We start from the raw sequence: 23,743 nt of genomic DNA on the forward strand, positions 1-23,743 counted from the left end.
GATAACTGGTCTTCAGTCAAGGGTAGAGTAGTCGCTAGACTTTCCTGTTTGTATCACAAAACAAGCTGCTCAAGGTCATCATCTAAACAACAAAGACATGTGTATAGACTAACAGCACTTGCAGCAGCATCACTGTCCTCACGAGAATCCTTATAACTTCAAAGTACTTCTACATGACTTACTTCTTTTATACTTCTTTATAAATTTAAATTAGAAACAAACTTATTTTATATATCAATCCCAGTTCCCTCTTCTCCCCATCCTCCCATGCATCCCACGGACCTCCATCCCATCTCTCTTCTGCTCCACAGAAAGGGTGAGACCATCCATGGGGGATCATCAAAGTCTGTCACATTATTTGGGGCTAGACCTAGCCCCCCCAAGTGTCTAGGCTGAGAGAGTGTCCTTCTATGTGAAATGGGCCCCAAGAGTCCATTCATACACTACATACTGTTCCACTACCAGAGGCCCCATAGACTGCCCAGGACTCCTAACTGACACCCATGTTCAGGGAGTCTGGTTCTATCCTATGCTGGTTTCTGAGGTGTCAGTCTGGGGTCCATGAGCTTCCCCTTTTCAGGTCAGCTGTCTCTGTGGGTTTCCCTGGCTTGGTCTTGACTCCTTTGCTCATCACTCCTCCCTCTCTAAAACTGGATTCCAGGAATTTGGCACAGTGCTTACCTGTGGTTCTCTGCTTCTATCAGCTACTGGATGAAGGCTCCAGCATGGCATATAGGTAGTAATCAGTCTCATTATAGCAGAAGGGCATTTAGGACATTCCCCTAGTGCTAGATTTCTCTTTAAACCTATAATTGTTTCCTCCATTGATATCTCTTTTATTACTCTCATCTATTAATCCTCTGACTCTGTCTTACTGGTCTCTCATGTTTTCCTCCCTCCTACTTTTCTTCTCTATCTCCTGACACTCTCTCGCCTACCCATGCTCCCAATTTGTTCAAGAGATCTTGTCCCTTAGCCCTTCTCAGGGGGACAATATATGTCTCTCTTAGAGTCCTTCTTGTTTCCTAGTTTCTTTGGAGGTATGGGTTGTAGGCTGGTAATCCTTTGCTCTATGCCTAATATCCATGTATGAGTTTGACTTTTTGTGACTCAGTCACCTCACCCGGGATGGGTTCTTCTAGTTCCATCCATTTGATTGTGATTTTCAAGATTCCATTTTCTTCTTCTGAGTAATGCTCCAATGTATAAATGTACCATTTACACAATGGCTCGCTTTTAAGAAAATATGTGTTGAACAGTTGGGAACATACTATTGAACGAAAGATAACTCTCAATGATGTTGCATATCTTAAACTAAACATAGATGAATTTAGTTTCCTTTAAAACATACTTTATATTTTTTTCGTTAGTGTTCAAAATAGAGTTAATTCTTATCTAATTCTTTGTGGGCAATTTAAATTTTCTCTTCCTGATATTCTTGATTTTTTTTATTTTCATTTCCTGTGTTTTGAGGAGTCTTGTCCAAATTCTGTTACTAATGTTAACATGTTGAGACATTTTTCTTTGGCAATTTCTTATTTTGAGGAATCTTCAAGCAGTTTTTAGTTAGCTTTTTATAACTTGTGAGGGTGAAAAAGGTAGTTTAGTAGTCTTCATCTGAATGCTGAGTTTTCCCACTGCTGATTATTGGAAAGGCTGTACTTTCTACAATGGACATCCTTGCACCTCTGTCCACATATGGCTCACTGTGCAGAGACTGACCTCTGAATTCTTTACTCTGTTCCACTGTGCTCAATGCCAGTTTGGTAATTACAGTTTTGTGGTAGATTTTGAATTCAGCTTGTATAATTCTTTTGGATTTTGTCCTTAGCAATTCTGTTGTAGTTAATTCTCTCTTCCTTTCTCTTTTCTTTTTCTTGCTGTGAGAGGATATAACTTTTAGAATGTTTTTTTTAGTTTATAAAGAATATCCTTAGTATTTTCATAGTGATTACATTGAGCCTATAGATTCATTAGGACAATATACATGTTATACCACATTGATTGTTCTGAATGATGAATGTGGGAAGAATTTCTGTTTATGTAGCCCAGAAATCTTTAATCAAGTTTTCACAAATTTCATTACAGAAATTTGACCTTCTGAATTTAAAATATTTTAGTAATTTGTTTTTTTTGTCCCTATGACAAATTGATTGCTGTTGAGAATGTTGGGGAGATAAGCTTAGAAAAAACTCACACCACTTCCACCCAAACCCAGGGCAGAGGACAGAGGTGAGCAAGCTCAACCTCTCTTGGATCCCCTGGCTTGGGGCCTGCAGCCAGGTCAAATCCCCCTGGAAGGATGACCAAGCGACCAGAAGCCTGTAGAGAGACCAGGGCCACTTAAACCCAAACCCAGGGCAGAGGGCAGAGAGCAGAGGCAAGAAGTATTGGATTTGCTTGCACCCACTGAAATGGAACCCTGGTCGCCTACCCAGCAGGAGAGGAAGAGACTCATTCTGCACCCACTGGAAGAAATGATGGAGAAAAGGCAATATAAGGACACACCAAGCAACAGAAAAATAAATATGACACCACCAGAGTCTGGAGATTCTACACCAGTAAGACCTGAACACCGCAATGCAGATGAAGCAGAAGGGAATGACCTTAAAAATACCTTCATGAAAATGATAGGGCCCTGAAAGAGGATGTGAGAAAATCCCTTAAAGAAATGGAAGAAAAAACAAACCAAAAATTCCAAAAAATCGAAGAAAGGGAGGAAAACATGAAGCAAAAATTACAAGAAACAATTCAAACAATGCAAGGAATGAAAGCTGACACGAAGACAATAAAGAAAACACAGTCTGAAGGAATGCTGGAAATCGAAAAACTAGGGAAACAGTCAGGTACTACAGACACAAGCATAACCAACAGAATACAAGAGATGGAAGAGAGAATCTCAGGTGTTGAAGACACACTTGGAGAAATAGATTCATCAATCAAAGAAAATCTGAAGTCCAACAAATGCCTAACACAAAATATCCAGGAAATATAGGACACCGTGAAAAGACCAAACCTAAGAATAATAGGTATCCAACTCAAAGGGACAGAAAACATATTCAACAAAATCATGGAAGAAAACTTTCCCAACCTAAAGAAAGATATACTAGTAAAGGTAAAAGAAGCTTACAGAATACCAAATAGTGTGGATAACAAAAAAGTCCCCTCACCACATAATAATCAAGACCCCAAGTATACAAATAAAGAAAGAATATTTAGAGCAGCTAAGGAAAAAGGTCAAATAACATATAAAGGCAAACCTATAAAAATTTCACCTGACTTCTCCATGGAAACTCTGAAAGCCAGAAGGTCCTGGATAGATATTCTATCCACACTAAGGGACACGGATGATAGACCAAACTACTATACCAAGCAAAGCTTTCAATCACTATAGATGGAAAAAACAAGATATTCCATGACAAAACCAGATTTAAAAATACATATGCACTAACCCAGGCCTACAGAAAGTTCTGGAAGGAAAACTCCAGTCCAAAGATGCTAACTAAACCAGAAAAACATAGGAAATAGATAATCCCACTTTACCAATACCCAAAAGAGAAAAGGGGCTGAAATCCAAATACAATTCCACCAAGAACAACCATTCCAAAACAAATGAGAACCAGCAATCAAAGGCCATTAATATCCCTCAATATTAGTGGTCTTAACTCGCCCATAAAAAGGCCCAGGCTGGCATAATGGATTCGAAGACAGAATCCATCCTTCTGTTGCATACAAGAAACACACCTCAGCCTCAAAGACAGACTTTACCTCAGAGTTAAGGGTGGGGCAAAGATTTTCCAATCAAATGGCCCCAAGAAACAAGCAGGGGTAGCAATCCTAATATCTAACAAACTAGACTTTAAATTGAAATCAATCAAAAGAGATGAAGGAGGTCATTTCATATTCATCACAGTAAAAATCCACCAAGATGAAGTCTTGATTCTGAACATCTATGCCCCTAATACAAATTCATCCACATTCTTAAAAGAAACATTACTAAAACTCAAACCACATATGAAACCTCACACACTAATAGTGGGAGACTTCACCACCCCACTGTCACCACTAGGCAGAACTACAAGACAGAAACTTAACAATGAAACAAAGGAACTAATAGAGGTTATGACCCATTTGGGTTTGACAGACACCTATAGAACATTCCGTCCAAACACAAAAGAATATACCTTCTTCTCTGCGCCTTCTCAAAAATTGACCACTTAATTGGTAACATAGCAAACCTCAACAGGTACAAAAAGATGAAATGTATCTTATCAGACCACCATGCTTTAAAGTTAGAGTTCAACAACAACACAAACTGCAGGAACCATACAAACTAATGGAAATTTAATACTGTGCTATTGCACCTATTGCACCATGCCTATGTCAAAGAAGAAATAAAAAATGAAATTAAAGACTTCCTAGAATTCAATGAGAATGAAGACACAACATACCCAAACTTATGGGACACTTTGAAAGCAGTTTAAGAGGAAAATTCATAGCACTAAGTGCCCACATGAAGAAATTGGAGAATAGTTATACTAGAGAACTAACAGCACAGCTGAAAGCTTTAGAACACAAAGAATCAAACTCACCCAGGAGGAGTAAACAGCAGGAAAAATCAAATTGATGGCTGAAATCAATAAAGCAGAAACTAGAAAAACAATACAAAGAATCAATATAACAAAGAGTTGGTTCTTTCAGAAAATCAACAAGATAGACAAACCTTTATCCAAACTCACCAAACGACAGAATGTGAACATGGAAATTAACAAAATCAGAAATGAATAGGTGGACATAACAACAGACACTGAGGAAATCCAGAGAATCATCACGTCATACTTTGAAAACCTGTACTCCACACAATTCAAAAATTTAAAGGAAATGGCTGATTTCCTGGATAGTTATCACCTGCCAAAATTAAATCAAGAAGAGATAAGCAATTTAAATAGACCTATAACAATTAAGGAAAAAGAAGCAGTCATCAAAAGTCTCCCAATCAAAAAAACCCAAGGCCAGATGGTTTCAGTGCAGAATTCTACCAGATATTCAAAGACAGATTATACCAATTCTGCTCAAAATATTCCATGTAATAGAAGTAGAAGGGTCTTCGCCAAACTCTTTTTAGGAGGCTTCAGTAACATTGATACCCAAGCTACATAAAGACACAACGAAGAAAGAGAACTTCAGACCAATTTCCCTCATGAACATTGATGTAAAAATACTCAATAAAATACTGGCAAATTGGATCTAAGAGCACATCAGAAACCTCATCCACCAAGATGAAGTAGGCTTCATTCCAGGGATGCAGGGTTGGTTAAACATACAAAAATCCATCAATGCAATGCACTATATAAAAAGTGAGGAACAAATATCACATGATCATCTCACTAGATGCTGAAAAAGCCTTTGACAAAATCCAACACCCCTTCAAGGTAAAGCTTTTGGAGAGATCTGGGATAACATGAACATACATAAACATGACAAAACCTATATACAATAAGCCAACAGCCAACATCAAACTAAATGGACAGAAACTCAAGGCTATTACACTAAAATCAGGAACAATACAAGGCTGTCCCCTCTCCCCATACCTCTTCAATATTTTACTCGAAGTTCTAGCTAGAGCCGTATGACAACAAAAAGAGATCAAGGGGATACAAATTGGATAGGAAGAGGTAAAACTTTAACTATTTGCACATGATATGATAGTTTACATATGTGACCCAAAGAACTCTACCAGGGAACTCTAACAGCTGATTAACACCTTCCGCAAAGTGACAAGATACAAGATCAACTCAAGAAAATCAGCAGCCCTACTCCACTCCGTACTATTTACAGATGATAAGAGGGCTGAGAAAGAAATCAGAAAAACATCACCCTTTACAATTGCCACACAGAAGATAAAATACCTTGGGGTAACACTAACCAAACAAGTGAAAGACCTGTATCACAAGAACTTTGAGTCTTTAAAGAAAGAGATTAAAGAAGACCCCCCAAAAAGGAAAGATCTCCCGTGTTCATGGATAGGTAGGGTCAATGTAGTAAAAATGGCAACTCCGCCAAAAGCAATCTACAGATTTAATACAATCCCCATCAAAATCCTACCACAATTCTTCACAGACCTTGAAAGAACAATTCTCAACTTAAATGGCAAAACAAAAGACCCAGAAGAGCCAAGACAACCCTGCTCAACAAAGCAACATCTGGAGGCATCACCATTCCTGACTTCAAGCTCTATTATAGAGCTGTAGTCCTGAAAACAGCTCAGTATCTGTATAAAAATTGACAGGTAGACAAGTGGAATTGAATGGACCACTCTGAGATTAATCCACAAACCTATGAACAGCTGATTTTTGACAAAGAAGCTAAAATTATACAATGGAAAAGGTCAACATCTTCAACAAATGGTGCTGGCATAACTGGATATTGGCATGTAGAAGACTGCAGATAGATTCATGTTTATCGCCATGCACAAAACTTGAGTACAAATAGATCAAAGACATCAACATAAATCCAGCCACACTGAACCTGTTAGAAGAGAAAGTGGGAGGTACCCTTGAAGGAATTGGTACAGGACCCTGCTTCCTGAACATAACACCAGTAGCACAAACACTGAGATCCACAATTAATAAATGGGACCTCCTGAAACTGAGTAGCTTCTGTAAGGCAAAGGATACAGTCAGCAAGACAAAAAGGCAACCCACATATTGGGAAGAATATTCACTAATCCCACATCTGACAGAGGGATGATATCCAAAATTTACAAAGAACTCAAGATGCTATTCTCCAAAATACCAAATGACCCAATTAAAAAGTGGGGGACTGAACTAAATAGAGAATTCACAATAGAGGAGACTAAAATAGCTGAGAGACAATTGAGAAAGTACTCAACATCCTTATCCATTAGGGAAATGCAAATCAAAACAACCCTGAGATATCATCTTACTCCTGTCAGAATGTCTAAAATCAAAAAGAGCAATGACAGCTTATGCTGGAGAGGATGTGAAGAAAGGGGAACACTCCTCCATTGCTGGTGGGAGTGCAAACTTGTGCAGCCAATTTGGAAATCATTATGGAGATTCCTCAGGAAAATGGGAATCAATTTACCACAAGACCCAGCAATTCCACTCTTAGGCATATACCCAAAAGATACCCATTCATACAACAAGGATATCTGTTCCACTATGTTCATAGTAGCATTATTTGTAATAGCTAGATCCTGGAAGCAACCTAGATGCCCCACTACTGAAGAGTGGATAGAAAAAATGTGATACATTTACACAATGAAGACTCAGCAGAAAAACACAACGGAATCTTGAAATTTGCAGGCAAATGTATGGCACTAGAAGAAACCATCCTGAGTGAGGTAACCCAGTCACAAAAAGACAACCATGGTATGTAGTCACTCATATATGGATTTTAGACATGGATCAGGGGAGTGTCAGCATACAATCCCAGGGCCAGTGAGTCTGGAAACAGGGAGGTTCTCAAGAGAAAACCCAGAGAAGTGGAAAGAGGCAAGATCTCCTGAGCAGATTGGGAACATGGGGGGAGAAGAGAGGGAACCAGGAAAAAGAGAGGGGGATAAGAAGAAGGTAGAAGAAGACATGGGGGAGCAGGAAGGCTGAGTTGGGGTAAGAATATCAGAGACCAGAATGAGAGATACCATAATAGTTGAGGTCATTATAGCTTTGAGGAGAGAGCTGACACTAGTGAGATTCCCAGAGATGTACAAGGATAACTTCAACTGGAAAACTAAATTAAAGCGAGAGACTTCATTAATAGCCCCTACCTGATGATAAGGTTGGTGACTACCTTATGTGACATCCTAGAACCTTCGTCCTGTGACTGACAGAAGCAGAGACAGATACTCACAACTGAACACTGAACTGACCCCCTGGAATCCAGTTACAGAGTTGGAGGAGTGATGAGCAAGGTGGTCAAGACCATGCTGGTAAAACCCACAAAGACAGCTGACTGGACAAGGGGGAGCTCTTGAACCCCAGACTGATGGCTGAGAGGCCAACAGGGGACTGATCCAGACTCCATAAATGTAGTGTCAGTGAGGAGGCCACAGAAATCTCTGGGGTTTGGGGTAGTAGGCTAGTGTTCAACATGGCATACAAATGAATTTTGGGAGTCCATTCCACATGGAGGAATGCTCTCTCAGCCTGGACACATGGGGAAGGGCCTAGGTCCTGCCCTGGATGAAATGACAGACTCCGGAGATCCCCCCAAGGAGGGCCTCACCCTCCCTGGCGAATGATGTGGGGATTGGGCTGGGGATGGGGAGGTGGGGGTAGGACTGGTGAGGAAGAAAGGGGTCAGAGCTGGGATTTACATTTGAAGCATACATGTTTCTAATTTAAATAAAAACAGACAAAAAAAGTAAATAGGCCTTGTCCAAAACAAAATCTAGCATTCAGCAACAAAACAAAACAAAACAAAAGCAAAAACAAAAACTCACTATGAAGCATGGGCTACCCTCATACTCCCTATTGCCAGAAATACAGGAATGTACCATAATAGCTAGTTGGGTTTTCTTTCTTGATTTCTATTTGAAATAACTTGCTATGGATCTGTAGCAACAGTACTAATTCTTTGTGCTGATTTTTATCCACATTTTTTAGCTACAATTATGTATAAATGCTCATATTTTGGGCAGCATGCAGGGTATTTTCTATGATGTAACAATTTTTCTTTTACTAATTTGGGTATCTTACTTTTTTCTCTTACATGATTGATTTTTATTGGTTTCCAGTACTACATTCAATAATGATGAATTTGTCATGGTTATCTTATTTCAGACCTCAGAAAGGAAGTTTTCAGTTTTCCTGCATTTCTTATGACGCCATTAACAAGTTTTTTTTTTAATGAATGATATTGTGATATGCACAAGTTAATTTCTTCTATATCAAATTTCTTCAAAAATATTCCATTAAGGCTACTAAATCGTCTTGTTGAATAACCTTTTAGTGTACTGTGAAGATGTTTGTTTGCCAAGGCACCTTCTGATTGGTTTAATAAAATGCTGAATGACCAATAGCTAGGCAGGACATATAGGTGGCACTTCTAGGCACAAGACCGGACTATCAGAAGATGAGAGACAGAGAAGCCAGCAAATGTGGAATGACTTGGGTACACAGAATGAGACAGAGGGAAAAGCCACATGGCTGAATGTAGCTTAATAAATATATGGTTAATTTAAGTTATAAAAGCTAGTTAGCAACAAGTCTATGCTATAGGCCAAGTTTTCATAATTAATAGCAAGTGTTTGTGTCATTATGTGTGAGTTGGCAGCCCACTGAAAAAAAATCTGAGTACAAAATCTTATGCATTTATTAATATGATATTATGGATAAAACATATCTGCAACAAAAAGAACATAACATGGAAACAGAAAATTCCCAAAATATGCAACTAATAAGGAACTGTTATCAGCATTCATAAAAAATTTAGAATGGCAAAATTATGTTTAAAATTAAAAATATAGATAAATGGATATTTTCCAAAGCCAATAGTATATGTGAAAAAGCAAATCAGAACAAAAACAACAAAAAAGCTTATCCCTGACACAAGCCCTAGGGACAAGCAAGTGAAAACTACAATGTGAGATCACCTGATCTCAGTAAGAATGAGTATTATTAAAATGACTAAAAACTGATGAGGATGTAGAGAAAAACTATCCCCTACCTGCTGTAGGTATTAGTGCCATATTTATTAGTGGAAAGAGTATAGAGGCAAACTTCCAAATCTTAAAGACTGAACTACTTTTTTGATCCACTAATGGATATGTATGTAAAGTCATGAAAATAATGTATTAAGGAAGCACCTGTACCCCCACACCCAATGCAGTGTGGCTCACAGCAGCCAAGACCTGGAAGCAAGGCCACATGTCTACTATTATATGAGCAGATAAAGTGCGTGTGGTGCCGATTGACTGCGAGTGGACAGCGCAGAAGTCTGTTGTCTTGCCGCCCCATGGATAGACCTAGACGATAAGTACAGTGAGCTAGGCGAAACTAGGTAAGTACAGCATGGATCACATTATAGAACGTAAACATGATGAGCTCAGAGGTGAGAGTACATTGCAAGTTATCAAAGGGTGTGATGGTTATGGAGAGGGAGCATCTGTGGATAAATGGCCACTCAGGTTCAGTTTCATAGGAGCAAAATGTTCTGATGTGCCGTTGCCCAGTTATGTCGCGAGAGAAAATGCACACTTCATTAGGCAAGTGAAAACAATCTCAGTTTTCACAAGGAAATGACAAACATTTGAAGAGATATGCTCAATCTGATTATACATTAAACAATGTATTAGAAACACCATAAGACAGCATATTAATATTTACCATTCTCATGTTTTTATTATTTCTGAAATAAATTGAGTAACAAAGGCATGTGTAATATATTAAGATTGTCAAAAAAGTAACTTTGCATTACTATTTAATTTCTAGTTTCATGAGTGAGGCAACCAATCTCTTTAATGAAATATTATGGAACTTTAAGGTTTTGAGTTATTATTAGCTTGTATATTTGTCAGAGTAAAAAGTAACTATGGGCTGTGAAAAAGCAAAAGTTTTTAATGTTTTACTGGAGGAAAAATAAATAAAATTTATTTAGTCAACATTACTGGAAAGTTAATGATAGCAGAAAAAATAACTTTCAAAATTCTATTCGGATGGAAATCTTTCTCATTTCTTTTAAACAACCATGGACTCTGATCTACAGTCCCATAATTTGCCTTTGTGTCTTTTCACACATGAGATTAAAAACATGATCCCATCAGAGGTAAGGAAGTGTAGCTGACTTCGTGATTATTATCTATAGTAGAACACACTCTACAGTGATTTACTTTTCATACTTGTGTGAAGTATTATGAATTAATTACTAGTTAATTACAAAAGTGAACTTTAGTATTTTTTTGCGAAATTACATACTGAGATGCCTGATGCTAGTTTGTTTTGAATTCAGGTCAGATATACTATGCTTCAACTAGGAATACAGCATCATGAACCTTAAAATGTACACAGAATATCACCATGAAATATTTTGCCTAGAAGTTGCATATAAATTCTGTTCCATGGTAATGGCTGCAATTCACTTAGGGCCTACCTGTTGGAAACCAATTTCAACTCAACATTGTTTATGAATACTTTTCACATACAGAGCTCTTTGCCAAGACATAGGTCATAGATGCGGTAGATAAAATGAAAATATATACATTCTGACAGTCAAAATGCTTACTAAAGACCGTCATATGAAAATTTCAAATTTAAAAGAGAAGTTATTGATATCAGTCTGTTAAATATAGGTGTTAGCTAGCAGCACTAAAATCACTATCCATTGAGAAGTAGTGCTGTTTGCATCATGAATGTAGTTTATCCTTCTACTTCTATGATAGAAAATAAAAGGACACAACTTTTAAAACATACCGTTCTCCTTGCTTCCCACCACTTTTGGGGTTGACAAAAACTAGAAGTGGATGTGTGCCAGGAACAGGAGTGATCTAGAAGGAAATAAGGGGAAATTATTAGGCTATAGTATGGGAAGAGGAAACATGGTATCTCTCATCATGAAAAATCCACTCACAAATCAGTCTTTCTTTAAACTGTCTGTAGCCACAAGGAAAAGAATAATGGGCTGATGAAAAGACAAAAGCTACAGTTTGTGGAACACCCCATAACCTGACAACAATAAATCAGTTTAAGGGAAACAAAGAAACCTGTCACAGATAGAAAAGCTTCCTTATGCAGAGTGCCCCTAACAGAGTCAGTGTTCCACCTGGAATCCATCTCCCTTTGAGGGCCTCTTTCAGACCTAGTGTTCTAGTCTATACCCTTTTGCCTCAGCACTGTTTTCTTGTTTTGAAAGCAGAGTCCCAGTGATCCATGCCTATTTGCTAAGCTCCCCTTGCAAATGGAGTAGGCAGTGATCCCTCACTGTGCTGTCTTCATCACCATTTATTTTTCTGTGTGTAAAGAAGGCAACATGCTTCCTGGTAAAAATTTTAGTTAGGAAGAAGGACACACTTATCACATAAGCACATGAACAAATCTGGACTCTGTAGAGAAATGGGCCATGAAGGGAAATAATACTGGTGTTGTGCTAATGCACTGAGAACACGGGATCATTTTAGGTAGGTGGCAAAAAAATCTTGTATCTTATTTCATTGTGATTAGGTAAACACCAAAACATGTATACTGGGTAGGAACACCATTATTTGAAGAATATAGAGACTGTGCTTAAATAGAGTTTAGAACAAAAATTAAAACTATTTTAGCAAAGACTTATGAAACAAATAGGATACATTAAATATTAAGTTGGTAAATAGTTTCAGGTTATTCTTGTTGTGGTGTTATTTCTTCCCTAGAGATGATCCCTAAATATTTAATGCGACAATTGAAACCAATCATTTCATTATATCATGCCCTTTCTTGCTGTCTGCTTTAATGGTATCAGTTTAATTATTCCTTCCTCCAAATCTTAATGAGTTTGGGCAAGGAAGAAATATAAAATCTTCACATTGACTAAATGTGAAAGATGAATGGGATACTCTTCATTTTTCTACTGTAAACCAACTGATTCTGGAGTCAGTCATTTCTTTACTTTTCACTGATAAAGAGAATGAAGGTCCTTCTGTCCTACGTTACCTCTAAGCATCAAGGGCAGGAGAGCTAGATGTAGGGTCTGTAGTTACTTCCTGTTCCTCCCTGTAACAAATGTGTTCAGCTAATATGAATGAAGTGTCCACTATCATAAAGTATTAGTCCTGATGGCATGAACAAGCTGTCATGTTACTCGTCAAAAACTACAATGTGGAAACATAAAAAAAACCCTCTATCTGAAAACTTGCATACAAATTCCTTTACATTCCTTCATATTGCAAAACTGGAACTCTATCCTATGCAAAAAGGGGATGATTACCTATGTATATTTTATTTTAAGCTTACTTTGAATTGATATGCATTGGTTCTATAGATAAGTATTTCAAAATAAGATTATGTATGTATATGTATGTGTACACATGTGTGTGTGCACATAGGTATATGAGTACATGTGTGTGAATGTGCATTAAGTTTATGTGTGTATGTTAAATGTCTTCTTCAAATACTGTTCTACCTTACTTTTTGAGACTAAAACTCTCAGTGTCTGTAGTTCATTGACTGTTACAATTTGGGGTCTTCCTGTCTCTGACACCAAAGTGTTCACATTACAAGAGTAAAGTACTGCTCTTGATGTTCTAGATGGGTACCGGGGAACAGAACTCAGGTTCTTATTCTTATGTTGCAACTACTTTCCTGACAGCCCTCGACACAGATCATAAATGGGGGTTTTGAGTAAAGAAATGAAAATTCAAATATTTATGACAATGGTTTTTCTCATTCCTAAGCTTACATGGTTAATTATTATATTCAGGTATATATATTTAAAATTCACTCTTGATCAGAATTCTTTTGAAATGCTTCGAAATACCTTTCTGAGATAATTATTGAAATATTTACAAGCATAATTATGTTACTGTAAAGACAGTTAAAAATTTGGTTCCACATTTTCATACTCTCAAGAACTAAGAAATACATCATAGAGTAGATCATAAAATAGTCAGTGTTCTATATAGTAACACAAAATTTTATGTATTCATATGTACACATATGTATGCATATGTGGATCATTTTGAGGTTAGTAAAATGACTTTGCAAAATGTAAGAGAGCTTGAAGAATTTAGAATGATCATATTCCATATGCAAAGAAGTAAAATGCCCAAGATGGAAACATAGGGGCAGTAAAGTTGGTTGCACCATTTCTTTCTACACCACTGAGCTTTTAATCAAAGATATTTGTGTATCCCATTAGTTACTGTGGGTCTGTGCTCCTATGATGGAGGCTAACTAGTCCACCTAATGCCTACCCGGTGCACACAGTGGAAGCAGTGCTTATGAGGGAAGGTGGAATGTTTGCCAGACCTGAAATGTTATTCAGGAAAATCTGGCATATTTTCTGTGCTCAGAGAAAAAGCTTTAAAACTGCGTTAACCTTTGCTTCTATAAAAAGAAGGCCTATCTGCTTGACTAAATGTGGGTGCTAAGTAGACAGAAGTCTTAGGTTTGAGAGCCAAACGACCTGCATTGCTGTCTAGTCTTTGTCAGGTTTGATAGGTTAAGATACTTTTGCTCTGAGAAAAGGAATGGTAAGAATAGAGTTGAGTGATCTTCCCTGTCTTATTTGCATCTTGGTGACTTCTGATGCTTGCAGAACATGAGTGTATCCATATGCATATGTGTACAAATATAGATAAGTGTTTAAGATGTTGAACTTCCGATGTCTCGTCAGGTAAGAGGATAAATAGCAAGGAGAAAAGCATACTAATGTCTCATCTGGAGAAGAATGTCGGCACTTTTTATGATCTCACTCCCCTGCACATAGAACAGACATGTGAGCACATGGTGAGCTGCTTGCTGTCTCCAGACCCAAAGAAGAGACCTCCTAAAAACAAGTTTTCCTGTACCATTCATGTGCTTGGATACGTCAGATCTCCAGCTGTGTGAGAAATAGTCTTAAATGTAAGACATAGCTGTCTGTAGCATTTTGTCATTGCAGACCCTAGATCCAAACACGTGCTCTCTAAAGAAATAAGAGGATCAGATCGACTGCTCTCCTTCCTGTCCAGTGTGGGACGTGGACATTGAGAGATCCTCACGGTGACTGAAGATGTCACAGAGTGAGTACTACTCGTGATGAAAATGTGGAGCTGTCCCCATACCTACCCCAGGCCTCCAGGTAAGGAGACCAAAACAGTGATGGTGACCTTGGCTATGCTGCTGCCTTGTTCTTCATTTTTTAAAAACTTTCTTATATGCTGCATAACCTAAATTAAAGACAAGACCCATGGGGGCTCAGCACATGATATATATGGAATCAGGCACAGTGAGACACGTCATTGTTCTTCAGTCATACCAAGACACCGCCTCACTCAGAACAGAGATTAAAAACTTGATAGCCAAACTATGGAAGAGCCCTATTTCATCTTATATTATGCCACTGTCAGTTAAGATTATGGGTATTCTTGTTTTCGGTCACCTGCTTCATAGCTTAAAGTGTCTCCGATAAAGGAAGATAAGAAGTTGTCATTAGATGTGATACATTACCCACTGAAACCATTCAAATTCTGCATCCTGATTTCTAGAGATCTGCCCAGAGAAATTAAGTTCCTTCTTCACAGAATTTGGTCTAAAGCAACTGATTCGTAGTGTTTATTTTTATTTTATGTGCATTGATGTTTATGTATATGTATATGCATATGCATATGTATAACTCAGAACAACTGTTGGGATTTGCCATGTGGGTACTGGGAATTGAACCTTGGTCCTCTGGAAGAACAGCCAGTCCTCTTAACCACTAAGTCATCTTTCCATCCCCTTGATTTATATTATAATGTAAATATAAGTACTGATTAAGTGAATAAAAACACTTTGCTTAGTTTCTAAAATTCGATATGACTGATACATGTGAGTAAAGTTGTATGAAAAATCTCACAATTGTTTTAGAATTCTTTGTCTTTTTAAATTCCTAGAACAATCTCATATTAACAAAAATGTTTCAAGGAATATAAAAAGAGCCTTTACACTAAACCACCTGAAAGCACATTGGCAAAATTGTACCCTATTTTAGCATTGCTTACCCAGACGTAATGTTCTCTTGTATTGATTCAGTCCAGTCATTCAACACAGAAGTTAATGTACTTTTGGGTTAGCATATAAGGTTTACTTTCCTTTGCTGATTTCTTCCCTCTCTCCTTCCATTCATCCCCTTCTCTCATTGCCTCCCTTCCTTCCACTTCTTGTTTGCTTTGAGATACGTCTGGTCTCAAAAATCAACATTTAGTAGAGGATAAGAGAACTTCTGATTCTCCTGTATCAGGTCGTGACCGTTACCATAATATGCAGCCATGGGTATCCTAGACAGATCTTCCTGAACTCCAGCTGAGCACTTTATCTACTCAATCTCACCCTTGGCCCTGGAGTAGTTTCTTTTACCTAAAGTATATTGTTAAGACATTTGGTAAAACAAGCAGGACCTAAGGACTACCTAACGGACATGCAAGTTTATTTTCTTACTTCTAATTTATCCTTTACCAGGAAACTTCTTGAAGTTATAACTACAACATTTCACATTTCCCTTCATTCCCTAAAAACCTCTCATAATACCCCTCCTTGCTTCTTTTCAAATTCATGGCCTCTTTTTATTAACTGTTATCATAAGCATTGATGTATAGGCCTATATATACATATCCTAAATACAAACTTCTTTGTTTGATACTTGTGTGTTTGTTTCAGGGCTGACCATGTTGTGTTGGATAACAAAACTGTGTGCTCTTCCCTGTCTCCCACTGTCAGCATTCCTTAGTTAACCAGAGATTTTTTTTAAATGGTTGTGACCCCTGGACCTTCTACCAAAAATTTTGGCGTGCTTATTTTCATTGTCCTTGTTTAGCTCCTGTTTCAAACTGTTACGTTGAGGAGACTTTGTGGCTGTAGCTTCTGGCATTAGGAGGAAAGGCAATCTTACAATAAACTCCTTAATCCTCTGATTTTTACTATTGTTTCATCCCTTCTTCAGCAGGGTTCTCTGAATCTGTGGGATTATAGATATATCCATCCTGACTAGGATACACAACACTGCCTTTTGATTTATTGTTTTTTCTATACTGTCCATGGAAACAGAAGTTTCCCTGGTGAGGTGTGAGGACTAGATGTGTCTGAGAGTGTAAGAACAAATGCTTAGACTGTTATTACGAATTATGCTGGCTTAGAAATGTGGGGATTGCAGGTTCTCCTTCAAGATCCATGACATCATTAGCAATGAGTAGTGGGCTAGTTATCCAATACTAGGGATGGGTTCCTTCAAGTTGAGTGGGTCCTAAGTCCTATTAGAGTTAGAAATCATTCTTATAAAACATTTTTAAATGAAGTAAAAAAGTATTTTTCTGAAACCTCATGCATTGCTATACTAAAATATTAGGTTCATTTTGTTGAGATGGCACAGCTAAAGAAATAACCACCAATAGATTATCACTTTAGACTAAAACTATGGACACTTGAAGGTACAATTCCCATGGCATATAGATCATTGTTGAGTAGAACAGCATTTAGAAAAGATGAAAGTCATCTTTGGATATTCCTTCAGCTGCTCGTCCCCCACCTTCTATGTTTGAAATGTATCCGAGGCACCCTGTGTCTCCTATAAGAAACATGAGTAAACAGAGTTTTAACACTGGATTCTCCCCCATGTTGAATAGATTTTATTATGTGAAGTCTTCTGTATTCTGACATAGGGGCAGTCTAATACTATCAATTTAAAAAGTGAGACTCTGGAGTTAAGACAGTTCATTACCTCCCTACCTAGGCCTTCAGTAACCTCATCTCATTCTATTATTCAGAGTACCATCAGGACATGCTTTACATAAAAATATAATCATTCTTTCCCTCAAATTATAGACTTATCTGTTGGTCTGCCCATGTAGTGTTAGATTCTTGGGCATCAGGAATTTCTCCTCAAACCACAATCACCCAAGCACTTCAACATTTCAGTTGATGTCAACTCTGCCATTTTTGTCACTGCCAGTCCCATGAAACTATCCATTTAGTCATCATTTCACCAGTCTGATTCTTTCCCCAAAACATTTTTCCACCTCCAAAGACCTGCGGTGAGCCTTTGATACTACAGCCTTTAACTGTTCATGGTACTTATGCACCGGCCCACCAGTTCTCTAATAAACAAATTTTAGCGAGAATGAGCCTTTTAAAATAGACTGGGAATCACATCCCTTTTCTGCTCACATCAAAAGAGCTCAGGAAAACTTTCTAGGACTTAGAGCACTGAGTACTTGTTACTTCTCTATAGTACTATTTACAACTTTCTAGGTTGACTATCTCTCTCTAGCCTTCTCTCTGTCTAGTTCTTGTTCCTGCAGATCAGGAGGCATATTCTTGAGAGTGCTTTGAGTTGTCCATTTTCCATACATCCAAATGGCTAACAATCTTGCCAATTTCAATTAGTTAACTGTATATTACCTTCTGGGCTGTCTTCCTTAACTATATACAACTCCAATTTTTTTGGTATTTGTCTTACTCAGCTCTGTCTTGCATATTATTTATAATATAGAATTTGTAAGGACAAGTAAACTCAGTTGAAAACTTGTATTCCCCCACCCAAGATATGCTTTCTCTGTGTAGACCTGGCTATCCACAAATCAGGCTGGCCTCAAACTCAGAGATCTGCCTGCTTCTGCCTTCTGAGTGCTGGGATTAAAGGTATGTACCACCAACATCTTGCACCCTACTGAAAAGTTGTAGTTCTTAAAACTGTAGACCAATAACCTTTCACATAAACAAGGACTTATAAGATTATAAAGAACAATTAGAAAAGAGTTAATAAGATTAGGGCACTATAAAAACTGATCAAAGAAATGAACAGATGTGTATGCATACTAAGTATTTGTCATAGTGCATGTGTTTATGTTTAGTTTATTGGTGATTATCAAACATGAAGTTAGAAAGTAAACAGGGTAAATGAATTGTACGGAAGAACATACCAGTTTGGGTTAAGATATTAAGTATTAAGGTTACTTTGTCATTGATTTGAAGTCTTATAACCTGGATTCTTTCATACTTCAGCGATATTTTTACTCAGAAATTTTTACATAATATTTGGGGTCAAGATAAATATCTCATAATAAAGATTAACCAATTATTATTTTTTCCTTATTTGTTGACACATCATACTATTCTCATTATTTTGGAAGTTCTTGTGTGTTAAAAATTGACATTTCCATTACATTTGATATTGTGTTTGAAGTGTAAACCTATGGTGTGAGCAATGACAAAGACAGAGTGCCAAGCCACTGCTGTTTGAAGTCCCCTAGGACTTGAGTTAATTAATGAGACTCATCCTAGGGTTATGCATGATCTATTACTTCCTCTAATTAGAAATAATAATCCTGATCATTATACTGGTTAGCTGAAAAGGAGGAAGATGAATGTGCCTAACTATGATTAATCTTCTTTAAGCAGTGTAGACCTCTCCTGTCAATGAGTTATATGCAAACTGGGCTACAATTCAATGCTTTTCCATGGCATAGACCTTTTAAAGCTCACAGAAAAGTACTTTTCTGGCATGTATTTTTATCTTACCTCAAAAACACCCAATGATTATTTTGTTCCCAAAATGATATGCAACCAAACATATTTTCCAATTTGCATAAAATAATTATTAAGGGATTTTTTCAATTTTTACATTCTTTTCAAAACTATGAAAATTCCCACATCCAAGATGAACTCAATTATGTAGTGGATAATACACCAAATTAACTCAAACATTTTCAAAACTCACAGATTTATTTATTTGCTGCGGTTTTGTCTGAATTTATGTTTGCATTTGCCAACTGAAAATTTTATCTGATAATTTCACATGTCAACATTGTTATGAAGGTTTTTATTGTCTTCAGACTACAAGTGTAGAAAGTATTGATCATCTGTGTTTTAATTTTACCATCCCTGTCCATAGAAGGTTAAATATGATAGCTTTGTCTCAATAAATATTGAAATATAACTTTGCACAACATCATGCAAAATTTCCATGTTACTCCACATGCACCATTCAGTTCTTGCCTTAAAATGTGAATTTTTCAAATCTGACTATTTACTCTTAGGAAAGAGAAACAACAGACATTATTGCTCCAGTGGATACATTACTGTTGTTGAAGAACTTGAAATAATATAACAAGTGCATGAGAGAGTAAAGTGTTCAGAAGTTTAATGCTTACACACATTTGGATTTGTTGAGTAAGAAAAAAGATATTGTAGGAGTTAAGTACAGGAACTCTAAGTCAAGGCACTCCTGAGTCAGACTTTGGCTCTGCCATTGACTATTGGCAAGGACATGGAGAATTTTTTTTAATTTAGAGAATCAAAACAATAGTTTCTAAAGTGATAACAAGAAGTATAATGACAGCAAATTCATGTTAGTAGAGAGCACCATCAAACAGATTCAAGCTATGCAAACTATATGTAGAATAATGCCGTAGTGTCATAGAAGCAAATGATCCCTGCCTGTTTTTCATGATGAGAAATATGTACCTAACCGTGTGTTAAATGAACTTGCATTTACAAATTGAACTTTCAGGCAATAACCCAGAGTTATTAAAATCAGTCTTTACAATTTTTATATTAAATGGAAGTGTTGATTGCACTTGGAAAAAATCTACGGGATCACAGAGTAAAGGTTTTGTTATCCGAATTGTGGATAGATGTCAAACTTGAGAGGAGTCACATGTAATATTATTAAACACATGGATATGATTTCCAAAAAGGACACCCAGACACAGTCTCTCATGTTTGCATTTTATATACATGAATATAATATCTTTCCTTAAAATTTCTTTTTACACATACATCTAATTATTCAGGAATGAGTTTCTATTTGTAATGTGTGTTATTACGTTACAAAAATTATCTCATTTTCAATAGGTAGGCAATATTTGTTGCTGGAGTTTCCTGTCCTGCCATGTCCCACTGACCTTCTCAACCCAAAATAAACACCCAGAGACTAAACTGTTGGATGATGGCTAGTGCTTCTTATTGACTAGCTCTGTCTTAATTATTCACCCATTTATATTAATCTAAGTATTACCACATGGTCTTACATTATCAGAGAAGGGTCCTGACCTGTTACTCCTTTCTCTGTTACATGACATCTCCTTGCTTGCCCTCTCTGCCTTCCTATCTAGAATTGTCCTTGTCCTCTAGACCTGCCTATATTTCTGCCTCTATTGAGCAAACAGTGTTTTATTCATCAACCAATAAGAGAAACACATATAAAGAAGGGCATCCCCCATCATCTCCACTTTTCTGCCTAAATAAAAAGAAAGATTTCAACTTTAACATAATAAAATTATATATTGCAAAAACAGTTATCGAGTAAGAACTATGGTTAGCAATATTTAGAAAGGCAGTCCCGTGCTTCTCTACCTGTGGTCATGTCCACACCTGAAGCCATGCCCAAAGGGATGCGGCCACTAACACAAATTCACTGGCAAGGTGAGATCCTATTACAATTATTATTTTTGTTTCATGAAATTTTCAATGTTCTAATAAAGCAATTATTAGACATATTTGATTTAATCTTAACTGTGTTACTTATTACAGGTTATAAAGTATGTGGTACTTAGCATCATAAATAAAATAACAATTACAAAAGATAAAATCATTAATTAAATCTGTTTAAAATGAATATTTATCAGAATCACATGATTTGTATGCAAATATGTGCCTTAGCCATCCATGTGGTGAGCAGTTGCTGAGAAGGCTGAAGCTTCAAATACATTAGGAAGAGAAGGAAATACAAAGAAGACAAACATGTAGATGAAAAAATGAAATAATCACACAGGTCTATAGATTAAAATGATGTTGTTAACAAATATTCTTTTTTGTTAGCGTGAGGAAATTAGTTAAATAGATGGATGAGATGGATTTTGGTGTCAGAGGTCACAGTTAGAATTCATAGATTTAAAAAAATTTCAGCCACTTCTCTTTGTCTAACCTAGAAATATGTATGGTATTTGAATTTAGCTTAAATGTAGAAATGTTTATATATTAACTTATTATCTCATTTTATTATTTTATTTAAAAGAAAATTGTTTACACAGAGTGCATTCTTTCTGTTCTAAAGGCATAATCTCACAGTTTATTAGCTCTTCAAAATCAGACCCAGCATGTGCATGAAATAATCACATGTCTGTGTGTTGTGTGTGTGTGTGTGTGTGTGTGTGTGTGTGCGTGTGTGTGTGTGTCTATATGATTATAACTAGATAGAGACAGATAATAGGTATAAATAACACATGTGTACAAAATAAAGTTATATATTAGTTCTAACTTTCAGGCTCACAGAAGATTTTTTTGCCAATTTCACTTTAAATGGAGATAACATTATAAATGATTAATCTAACCAGAATGTCATTCTGTCAATCAAGTTTAAGACTGACATTTTGATAAATTAATAATGATCTTTCCAAAGAAGTCTAGTGGGATAATATAAATGATGAAAGAATGTGTTGATAACTGAACATATGCCCTCTCAGAATAAGAAAGTAACAAAGTAATTTGGACTTTTGGAACCCTTACCTGCAAACCTTGTCCATCCATAGTAACAGAGTTAGCTCTTTGCATTTTGTTCTTGTCTGTCACTTTATTGGGCTGCTGGGAGCTGCCCTTTTCCTTTTTAGCTGATGATTGTCTTTCCTGTAAAAAAGAAAAAGTATATGAAATATATTTGATAAATTATATTGAAATTAAGAGGCAGAAATGGGTAAAGGGGAATCTTTTAAAAGGCCTCCACGTTTATAAACTTGGTCCCAATTAGCTAATCTGGAATGTGTTCTCAAAAACACAAAGTTTTTCTTTCAGCAAATCAATGTGTTTCATAGCATTGTGATCAAAATATTATATCAGTTAAAGAAACATGGGGAAGAGATCAAAACTGGAATGATCCAGACACACCCAGTATCAAAATTATGTAAGAACTATAACAATTTATTAGCTTTATTAAAAATAGAATAAACTGATTAAAATTTAAAGAATTTTGATAAGAATTAAAAATAGTATTATAAATATACTCAGAACTAAAAATGATTTTTAACTGAATGATTAATTTTGAGGCTATTGTGTTATATTAGGGGCTATATGTATTGGGAAATTCAGTTTCTACTCCTTCTAATTCTTTTGTTCCAATAATGAAACAAAGAGAAGAACAAGTAAATATACATATAATGTGTGTGAGTATGTATACAGAATAAGAATTGCTTGCCTCTTTTCTCTCTTTTCTCTTTTCTTACCTTTTTAAACCAATCAGCAACTATCACTCTTGCTCAGCTTCTATTAATATCTTCAATAAGCTTCTCATTGATACACTGAATGGTGTTCTCCTCTACCTAAACCACAGCTTGTGACAGGAAAAAATGTCTTCCTATTTCTTTTTTTATTATTTATTTTTAAGTTTAAATTTAGATTAGAAACAAGGTTGCTGCACAAGTCAGTTCCAGGTCCCTCTCTGTTTCCCTCCCCACCTCCCGTGCTCTCCTGCCAAGCCCCACCAATATCCCCTCATTTCCCCAGGGAGGGTGAGGCCCTCCATGGGGGTGTCTACAGTCTGTCATCCAGGGCAGGGCTCAGACCCTCCCCCAAGAGTTCAGAGTGAGACTGCATCTCACATTGTTGGATAGGAGTCCAAAGTCCATGTGTATACTCCGGATGAATAGTGATCTACTGCCCAAGGCTCAATAGATTACCTAGGCCTTCTCACTGACACTCCCATTCAGGGGGTCTTGATCAGTCCCATGCTGGATTCCCAGGCACCAGCCTGGGATTCAAGAGTTAACCATTGTCAGGTCAGCTGTTTCTGGGGGTTAAACCAGCCCAGTCTTAATCCCTTTGTTCATCAGTCCTCCCTCTCTGTTACTGGCTTTTTGAGTTCAGGTCAGTACTTAGCAGTGGGAGCACATACAGTGAAATCAACAATTAATAAATGGGACCTCCTGAAGCTGAGAAGCTTCTGTAAGGCAAAGGACACAATCAGCAAGACAAAAAGGCAGCCCACAGAATGGGAAAAAATATTCACTAACCCCACATCTGACAGAGGGTTGATCTCCAAAGTTTACAAAGAACTCAAGAAGCAAGTATCCAAAACA

The 23,743-nt window shown here is 36.9% G+C and overlaps 1 protein-coding gene across 10 annotated transcripts in view; it reads right to left on the reverse strand.

Annotated features, from left to right (window-relative positions):
• Dgkb (diacylglycerol kinase beta) overlaps positions 1–23,743 on the reverse strand; it is a 744,334-nt gene that overhangs the window by 438,543 nt on the left and 282,048 nt on the right. For all 10 annotated transcript variants that reach the window (XM_040743220.1, XM_040743223.1, XM_040743219.1 and 7 more), the window contains 2 exons: positions 22,182–22,298; positions 11,436–11,509 (listed from right to left, as the gene is read on the reverse strand). In XM_040743220.1, the coding sequence (XP_040599154.1) occupies positions 11,436–11,509; positions 22,182–22,298 (191 nt within the window). The remainder of the gene's footprint in view (positions 1–11,435; positions 11,510–22,181; positions 22,299–23,743) is intronic.

The sequence above is a fragment of the Mesocricetus auratus genome, unplaced genomic scaffold (assembly GCF_017639785.1).
Source record: "Mesocricetus auratus isolate SY011 unplaced genomic scaffold, BCM_Maur_2.0 Super-Scaffold_15014, whole genome shotgun sequence".
Classification (NCBI taxonomy): domain Eukaryota; kingdom Metazoa; phylum Chordata; class Mammalia; order Rodentia; family Cricetidae; genus Mesocricetus; species Mesocricetus auratus.